Raw genomic sequence first — 9,656 nt, 5'->3', positions numbered from 1 at the left:
TTAAAATATTAAAATATATTTACATAAGTTAAGAAATATTTTTAAATTAATTATACATATATTAGAAAATATATTTCTTATTATAGATAAATTTAGTATGTTTTGGTATATAAATAAGTATATTAATTATTAATCAATCTAATGTTAGATTTATTGATAATTAATAAATATATTAATATATTAAATATATTTTTGATGAATATATTTATAATATGTCAATATAATATTAATATAATATAATTAATATTAATTATATTCATATAATTGATATAATATAAATATAATATCGGTGAGAGTGTTTTCCTAAAAAATGATATTTTTATATTACTGCAACTCAATAATCCAGCATGAAAAAACTAATACCATCCTCTAGATGGTATTTATTTTATCTTCTCTTTATGGAACCTACCATTTATTTTGCCATCTCTCTCCTCCATATTTCGTATCAAACACAGTAATTTAACATGTAATTTAATGCTAAATTATTCCCAACCAAATGAGCCTAAAGGTTTATTTTTCATATGATTATACTATCTCGATCCGAAAATTTTATAGGATTATCGGTCCAATTTTGCAGAAAAAATCTAAACAAACCCTAAAACCTTTTTTTTTTTTCCTGACAATCTACTTTGTGTTTACATCTGCAAACATCATATTATTCTTTGTAATGTGTTTAACTTTGTTGCATAATAAGTCCATATCTTCTCAATTCAGAAAAAAAGTCCGTATCTTCAAATAAATGCACGTATCCATAGGTTATAAAATGCAGATTTATTACTATTTATTGGAAAATCCCCTGCCTTCCAAAAAATGCACGTGATTTGCGCCGGCTTATTTCAAGCGCATGCACGAGCCAGTTATTCCTGAATTAGAATAGATTGTAACGCTCCAAAAAGTCCAAAATGGGGGATTTTAGGAAAAAGAAACAAGAAAAGATTTCCCTTCCAAATATTCCAACATCCAAAATTTGTTTAATTGTAGTAGTTTGTAAATATTTCTCTTGTTCTTGAACGAATCCTATTGATCACATTTATCAATTTTTTGTATAGTTTACTTTCACAATATTTATTTACTCATAGTAGTCCAACAAACAAATAGTTCGCTTGCTCTTGAATGAATCTTTTTGGTCCTATTTGTAGATATCTTGACATAACCAACTTACATGTGATATAACGCTTATAGGGGGGGGGGGGGGGTGTAATGCAAAAATCCATCTTCAAGTTTAAACTAATATCAGGAAATCAAATCAAAACTATATTGATAAGTTTTAATAAAACAAATTTATAAAAATTCAATATGAATGAGTTTGAAAAAATGATTGTCTGGTTATTTTCCAAAAAATCTGTTTTGCTAAAACCAGCCAGTTGTAAGATCTGAAAAAAAAAAGGTTCTACAAAAACAGGCCCTGCCCTGTTTTCCATGGTTTTACAGAAAGCATGTTTTACGTTTTACTAGTTTTAGAAAAACTTTCAAACAACCAAATGGCCTCTAATTGTAGTTCGTAGACTATATGCAACACGACAGGATTTTTAAAATGTTTGTTTCAACATTCCATCGTCTAGTTCGAAGTTGATCCGTACCTTTGCATTGCATATATTATTTAATCACTTAAAGCCAGGTATACTCATATGAACCTCATATTGTGCTCTTAAGACATTGATTCTTTCTATTATTTTTCTTTCTCGGTGCCGCGCACTTTATTATTTGTTTTTTGTTTTCTTTGCAATGTTGGTGGAATTTTATGAATCACGAAGTTTTAAACTTCTTAAAATCTTCTTACTGTGTTTTGTAGACATAGGCTAGTAGGTGAATTGGTTAACTTAGTTGTTCTTCAAAAAGCTACCTCTGGCCTATGCGGCCCACCATTCAGGGTAACTCTCTAGTCAGAGAAGGAGGAGTTGCCACTGGCACTTCGTGAGCTAGTGTACTTTGATTTTATTGGGTGTATTCGTACATGTACTGTATAATGATCCCACCACAGCAAAAAAAAAAAAGCTGCCACTCGTTTCATTGGCCTAAAAATAACAAACCCAAGACAAGACATAATTAAGAGAGCAAATGTTTACGGAATTTGCTCACAATTGTTACAGTTAGCTAAATATGAGCAGCAAGAGGCGACAGAGCTATCGATTGTTGGAACTGTCAGCCTTTATCGACATATATTAATTCCCCTCCTTGGTCGGTGGCTCCTCTTCGATTAAGAGCGAGGTGGCTCACTTCGGTTGGTCGGTTGCTCGGCTGGGGCCGAGGTTGTTTTTCCAGCTTACGTCCGAGATCAAGGAGGCAGGTTTAGCTCAAGGTCGATATGTCCAATATCTCCTCTAACACATGCTCTCCACTTTTGAGGCTAAACTGCCTTCTAGTTTGAACGACAAAAGTCAAGTCGTCACTTCGATTGAGGGCGAGACTTTCGTTGTGGGCAATAAATGTGATGATCTATCTTCTTGAAGCATCATGAGAGCCTTGAAGCTCTCAAGGTGACCTAGGGGATCCGAGGTGTTGTCGTATTGCTCTATTTAGAGCATCTTGAACCGAGGTGGAATCGGTTCCTCTATGATCTACTTGGTAAAGGAGGGCTCAAGGGAGAAGTTGAAGTCGTTGTTCGCCCTCAAGGCCTCTCTCTTGAGGGCTTGAATTTGTCGGCCCATTTTTTGATTCTCCGATCGAGGTCGGCATCTCGCCGGGATGGAGGCTTCATGCGGCGAGGAGGCGACAAGGTCGGAGTGGAGTCCTCGTCGGAAAGGAGACTTGGAGCACGCCATTTCTCTCCCGACTAAGACTGCTCCGCTGGGAATGCCGACTCTAGGGGCCGCTCTGAGACCTGATCTTGAGAGCGGTGGCTAACCGGACGCATATTGTGCGCTGGTGACTGAGAGTGGTGGTTGGACTGGCCGGATTCCGGTCGTGCCATTATTTGCTGTAGGCCTTAAACCGCTGCGATTAGCTCTTGTACCAGTTAAATGAGCAAGTTGAACTGCTCATTGTCTATAGGCGCGACGAGTTGCTATGGCGGAGTAAGTTTTGGGCTCTATAATGACCCTCTGAAGGTTGGAGCGTAGCGTTACGAAGCACGCGATGTGCCACAGGTTCTTCGTGACTCATGCAGGTTGTCTCTCTCTTCAATGGATATCGATGTTGCTAGGGGTTGGGACTCTTCCTTCAACACCAATTTGTTATTGGCGAATTCAGGCCGGGGTCGAAGTGAAGCTCGGATGATCTTAAGATCGGCTGGAGAAGTTGAGTAGCCTAGTCATGGTGCGGGGGTGGATCTCTTCCAGACGTGCCTTGTGGAAAGTCCACTTGCTGGAGAGTTTCCGGTGGGAGACCTTTCGATACCTAAGTTAGAATAACGAGGCAATAATATAGAATAAAAAGAATTTCAAGAGAGTGTGATCTTTGAGAGTAATATTGCATACATATCTAAGATCTCTTGGGCTGCCCCTTATATAGGGGTGCCTATTGTATCATTATCGGGTTTGACGTGGCGTGCAATGATGACCAGGTAATGACCAATAGTATAGCCGTGGTGTGGAAGCCAATCCACATGAGCGGCAAGCAATGCTGGTGGGGCGCAAGTCATGGTGCTATCATAATTGTGGGCTGCCAAAGCTGTCGGTTGTTGGGACATCAGCCCTTGTCGGCTCGGATGGGACTGAGATAGCTCACTTCGGTTAGTCGGCTACTAGACTGGGGGCCTAGGGCTGAGGTTGTTCTCCCGGTTTACGTCCAATGTCAAGGAAGCAGGTCTGGCACGAAGTTGAGATATCCAATATTTTTTCAAAGCATCCGATTGTAACCAATTTATACACACCAAAACCAAAGGCTTTACCAAACAAAAATATATATTTTAAGTGAGAATTAAAACTCATGATGTTGTCACAAGGAAACAAATCCTTTAAATAATATCCATCATCTCTCTAGTGCTGATGGAAGATCGTCTATCCGTCAATTGTTGTATCAGATTTCCCATGTCAACATAGGATGACCCACCCTCCCCCATTGTCCCCTTTGCCATCCCTCCTAGCTCCGTGGCGCGCCTCTTCATGCCCTGTGCCTCCTCTCCGCCATCCATCAGTCGCCGCAAGGCCCTCTTTATCTGCAGTGCCCTCATCAGCTCCTTGTCATTGGACCTTGCTCCCCATGATTGCTTGGCCCCGATCTCGAGCACTTTTTTTTTTTTCCGTTTTGTGGAAACTGCTACTCATTTCATATAGTTCTAACATGAGTATAACCTGCCAGATCACGAAAAAGCAATAAAGATAAAGAAGTAGGAATGCCTGATAGTCTGATGTAGATGTTCAAAAAAAATTCATGAAGTACCGATCCCAAGCACCTCTGCGATCAGCTCATTGTAAAATATCAGAAGTTCACAAAAAATTCCCGAAGTACCGGCTACAAAGGAGGATCCCGAGCACCTCTGCGATCAGCTCATTGTAAAATTTTGGTATTCGTTTTATTTTGCACGTCATGCGGGAAAATCGGAAAAGCCATGGGCTGGTGGTTTAGCCGACCCGGTCCATTCTATTCTCTTCCATCCGACCGCACTGAGACAAACCGGTCGGTGCAAGGCAAGTCCGATACAAACTAGCTGAGGGCTGTAGCGACTCACACCGAATCCCCTCGCGAGCCCATTTATGTGGCTTCCCTAGGGTTTTAGTTCTGTGATTTGCTTCGCTCGCTTCTGCCGCGAGCCGCCCTCCCTCGATCCAGAGAGCTTCGCTGCTTTCGCTGCGATGGTAAGCTATCTCTCCTTCGCCTCTCGTCCTCTCGTTTCTCCTTCTGCCTTCTCGATCTCTTCTCCTCTCTCTGTAGGCGTCGGAGAAGAAGCTTTCGAACCCGATGAGGGGGATCAAGGTCCAGAAGCTAGTACTCAACATATCCGTCGGAGAGAGCGGCGATCGCCTCACCCGCGCCGCCAAGGTAACCTTCTCTCACTCCCCTTGCTCCGGTTTGATCTTTGTTGGAATCTTATAGGAACCGCAATCGATTGCGGATAGAGTTCTGTATGGAATTTGGTTAAACTAAGATGCAAGGTTAAAGAAAAGAGCTCATGTAGTCAAAAATCTGACTGTTTGTGATTGTTTTGAAATGGTGAGAAAAAGGATGGTTTGACCAAATTGAAATGTATGATGAAAAAGAGTTCTCTCTTTGTTTCCTTTTTTGGAAAATAGTAAATATAGGTGCTTCATCTGGTGTTGTAACACCAAATGCCAAGATGGTGGACTGAAAAAGTTTGTTTCATTGGAAAACATTTGGATTGGACCTCTCAAACGATGCTTTATGCAAAGAATCAAAATTTCACTTGAAAAGAGATTGTTTCCTCCAAGTTTCATCATTTCTGTAATGATGAATGGTCGTGGAATTAAACTTAACATTGGATTTACTAATCAACTCTTTGTTTCTAGTAACGGGTTATATTAGCTATGATACATCTGAGGAAATTTATAAAGATAGCTCCGAGATTTGTTTAACATAAACCTCAGTGGGTTAAAGCCAAGGAGAGGAATATAGGCCAGACAACTAGAAAAGATCACAAAATAGTAACTGGTTGCACCTCGCTCTTCCATGTCTATGATTATTTCCTAAAAGAATGGTTTTATCAGTTTGCTGGCTCTATTTTCTTTTCATGATTTTTTTTCCTTCATGTTGAAACTGTCGATGAATTTCATGCTAACTTAATTGGTCGTGCCTTTAGATAAGGTGACCTTGGGCAACAGCGAATTTAGAAATGAACTGACCTGACCTTGGGTTTTAACATATATATATATATATATATATATATATATATATATTTCCTGTGTTTTTCTGGCAAAATATGTTAAGAGAAATCATGATCTCCGTGCTGCCATTTTCTAAGCAAGTTATCTTGAGGATTGTGTTCGTGATAATCTTGGATATGAAGTTTGATACCAATAGTCAGTCATTAAGAGTTCTGACTATCTTATTTGGGAAAAATATTACCATTGTTATATGGATTAATTGTACATGATTATGCTTTGCTTAGCATCAAATTAGATCATATTAAATATTGGGCAGCAAATATGTAATGCCAGTTACTTGATAAGTCTTTTCTTCCTCGACATGAGGGACTTCTCTCTTGTTCATGCCATTGCTAACTTGCTAGCCGTATGCATTTATTTTCTTTGTGAAAGTTTGGGGTGGTGAGGGGAGTTTCCCTTAGACAAGGTCAGCAATGTTTGACAAGGGTATTGACAGCCATACTGTTGTGCTAGAATAGAGTCTCATAGAATAGTATCATTTTAACCTCCCTATGCTTTTGACAAGGTTACAACTTGTCCCACTTGCACAGCATTCTAGGCATTTGCAAGGGGTTGGAAATTATTTCCTAGCATTAATGATGTTTGAACATTTAGCCTTCAAATAAAACTTAAAAGCTGGCAAAATATGAAGATTTTCTTAAAAGCAGCTTAGTGGTATTTTCTGATTTTTTTTATGGGGTGAATGGATCATGACAGTTAATTTCTACTTTAAGAGCATAGATGTAGTTTTCCCTAATTAAAGGTGAGAAGATAGCCTCTTGGTTGTTATTCAGAGAAATCCTGTGATAGATTTTCCTGGCATAATATGGTGGTCATTAGGAAATAAAAATCTGCTTAAGGATTGGAGCATAAGTGCATCCATTCAGGCACAAAGGTAATTATTTCATTTTGGTGGTTTCCCACCCATATTGTTCTTCAACCTTGCACCAAAGGATGCCTTGAAGTTTTAAGTCCCTCTCTTTATGCTCTTCATTATTGGTGTGGTCTACTGGTATTTAGATTGTTTTATGGTGTTTGGTACATGGTAAATTTTTTTTTCGATGCAATGAGAGTAGGGGTGATTGATGTAAACCAAAATCACAAGAAATGCTTCAGGATAAAGCGCTTACGAGCTTCGCTTCCAATGTCTTTCTCATTTCTATATAGAGGAGGCACATCTGCCGTACATGGGAGAGTTGCTTTGTGGTGTTATTACTATCTTAAGGTGTCTAAGGTTACATGTGGCAACTTAAGTCCTTGATTCTCTAACTGCATATGATTATTAATAAGCGGCATCTACCCAAAGGTGGCTGTAACATGTTTAGGTTTGCCATGCATTTAAGAGTTGCTTTGTGGTGTTATTACCATCTAAAGGTTCCGGCAGTTATATTTTGCAACTTGAAGTCCTCGATTCCCATAACTGCATATAATTATTAATAAGCAGTATTTTCCCAAAGGTGACTGCAACATGTTCAGATTTGCCATGGGTTTTTTGAAATTTGCCTTGAAACAGCCTCTTTTTTTCCCTTTTTTCGTTTTCTTTTTTGGACATTAGAGACAAATGCAGCGGTTCAAAGTTGTTCAATGGTTAATAGTTGTCTCATAGTTTGTTTTTTCTGAGTTCATGACATAAGATTTAATTATATTTTGTATGGCTTTTCTAGTTCTCATTAGTACCGTGAATGCTTTCTGTTGTCAATTTGTAATATTCATGATATGTTTACAGGTGTTGGAACAACTGAGTGGGCAAACTCCTGTGTTCTCTAAAGGTTGGTGACTCATTCCTACAACATCTGCATGTAAAATTTTAAATTCTCTAACTACATATCCATGAGAATTCTTTGATTATGCAGCCAGGTATACTGTTCGGTCTTTTGGGATCCGGCGCAATGAAAAGATTGCTTGTTATGTCACTGTTAGAGGTGAGAAGGCAATGCAACTGCTTGAGAGTGGGTTGAAAGTGAAGGAATACGAGTTGCTGAGAAGAAATTTTAGTGATACTGGATGTTTCGGCTTTGGAATTCAGGAGCACATTGATCTGGGAATCAAGTATGACATTATTCATTCATTTACATTTTCCTTTTACGGTCCTTTTTTGTTGACACATAGGAAAAATTGTGGATCACAGCTAGCCGATAATTATACAGTTTACTAATACATTTTAGTTTCTTGAACAAATGTCTGGAAGTTAAAACCTTGATTATTGGCACCGCAATCAGCAGGTGTGAAATGGGAGGCATAAGTGGAATTATCTCCTAACTGGCCATTCCTAGTACATGATTATTGGATCAGACGGGTTGTGATGAGGAATGCTTCTTCTGACACCTCTTGTATGAGAGGGGCACAATGCAGGCCCTTCTTTGAGCAGAGTAGCAAACTTCTGAGCCTCTGTTTCACCACCTATTTTCCCTTTGTATAAAGAAGTTACCATGACAAAAAAGAAAGTTGATATCCCAAGAGAAGCAGAATGCTGTATATTTTCTGTTTTCCTCCTCTTTTTTATTGGTTTAAATGATTTTTTTTATTGCAGTGGCTATGACGGAGTTTTGGTTGTTTCTGACACCTCTTGTATGCGAAAGGTTTTCCTTAAACCCTTCCTTGATCACATAAAACAACCATCTGAGCCCAGTGCATTTGCACCAGTTTTATATTCCTTCACAGAGCTTTTTTTTTTTAGTTGTGCATACTTTGTTGGCAAAACTATCTATTGCACTATCAAAATTTTTTACAAGGTCCTTGCTCTATTCTTCTTCTGATAAATCTTTTTAGGTAAGTACTGCTATGTGTAGGGCCTGAGCTGAGAGGCTTGCCAGTCCAGTTGGGAGATCTATTTTAAGATGATTTCAGATATTATTGTTTTATGATTCCATGAAGTTATTAGTTGGAAAGAACACTTTCCCAAATACAATTTATGATTTGTGCACAGGTATGATCCTTCCACGGGCATATATGGGATGGATTTCTTCGTGGTATTGGAGCGTCCTGGCTACAGAGTTGGCCGCCGCCGCCGCTGCAAGTCTCGTGTGGGAATTCAGCACAGAGTTACAAAGGAGGATGCCATGAAGTGGTTCCAAGTGAAATATGAAGGCGTCATCCTTAACAAGTCCCAAGCTACTTAATCTTAGATATATTGTTTAATTGACATATTGAAGGATCCATCTATTTCCTGCGTTTTTAGCTTGGCTGTTTGAATTAGTGATTCTGCTTGGTGACTTCTTTTTGAGGACGTGGTTGTTGCTATAACACTATATTTTGAGTCAGTTATATAAAAATGACCTGGATTGGAAGTAAAATTTTCTGGACTTCAGGTAAGAAATAGATTGTTTTGGATTAGTTCTATTTTTCATCATCTGTTTATTGAAAGACTGTTGGAGGCTTTTGGACTTCCATTATGAATTCATGGAGCCGGCAGGGAGGAAGAGTCCGGCAACCGAGCAGGTGGTTGTCCGAATTGTTGTCTTTTTTTTCCTTTGATGATCAAATAGTTGTCGAATGGCCAGGTCCGGATGGTTTTGTGGCTCGCGGTATGGATACCTTACACGTGACACGATCATACGAACGAGCTGGGATTTTGGCTGATCGTGCGGCTAGGTTCTGCGGATGGGAAGAATTTTATACTTGATAGCATCACATACGTAGGCTCGCTTTGGGCCAAAACATGGCTATGTGCGGCACATGGACGGGGCATTGTGTACTGTCACCCTCGTATTTGCTGGATATGGATAAAAATCTTTGGTCTATATCGGTTATGCTTAAGGAACTGTAACGTCGACAACTGGTTCTTCGTTCTTCAACTGGATAAAGGACCATGGTTCTGGGTACTCAAGATATTGTGTCTAGATAGGACTACTGGATTGGTGATGGGGAGTTGCTCTTGGCGCTCCGATATTTTATTTT

The 9,656-nt window shown here is 39.2% G+C and overlaps 1 protein-coding gene and 2 non-coding genes across 3 annotated transcripts; all 3 read left to right on the top strand.

Annotated features, from left to right (window-relative positions):
* The first annotated feature begins 4,599 nt into the window (after positions 1 to 4,599).
* LOC103701994 (60S ribosomal protein L11) lies at positions 4,600 to 9,092 on the top strand. Its single transcript, XM_008784250.4, has 5 exons — positions 4,600 to 4,736; positions 4,813 to 4,920; positions 7,486 to 7,528; positions 7,613 to 7,808; positions 8,686 to 9,092. The coding sequence occupies exons 1-5, from the start codon at positions 4,734 to 4,736 to the stop codon at positions 8,876 to 8,878; spliced, it is 543 nt and encodes a 180-aa protein (XP_008782472.1). The 5' UTR covers positions 4,600 to 4,733; the 3' UTR covers positions 8,879 to 9,092.
* Positions 8,055 to 8,146, top strand: LOC113462406. The gene has a single exon (XR_003384670.1). It is a non-coding gene; the product is annotated as a small nucleolar RNA snoR1 (small nucleolar RNA).
* LOC113462407 lies at positions 8,291 to 8,385 on the top strand. The gene has a single exon (XR_003384671.1). It is a non-coding gene; the product is annotated as a small nucleolar RNA snoR1 (small nucleolar RNA).
* Positions 9,093 to 9,656: the final 564 nt, after the last annotated feature.

The sequence above is a fragment of the Phoenix dactylifera genome, chromosome 6, assembly GCF_009389715.1.
Source record: "Phoenix dactylifera cultivar Barhee BC4 chromosome 6, palm_55x_up_171113_PBpolish2nd_filt_p, whole genome shotgun sequence".
Lineage (NCBI taxonomy): Eukaryota > Viridiplantae > Streptophyta > Magnoliopsida > Arecales > Arecaceae > Phoenix > Phoenix dactylifera.
Note: the sequence above shows the minus strand (reverse complement) of the source record. Positions and strands in the feature narration are given on the sequence as shown.

Excerpts from the sequence above, each read along its gene's own strand:
- LOC103701994 (XM_008784250.4), top strand. Across the intron at positions 7,529-7,612 it reads AACTCCTGTGTTCTCTAAAG|CCAGGTATACTGTTCGGTCT; the intron begins GTTGGTGACTCA and ends TTGATTATGCAG. Across the intron at positions 7,809-8,685 it reads CACATTGATCTGGGAATCAA|GTATGATCCTTCCACGGGCA; the intron begins GTATGACATTAT and ends ATTTGTGCACAG.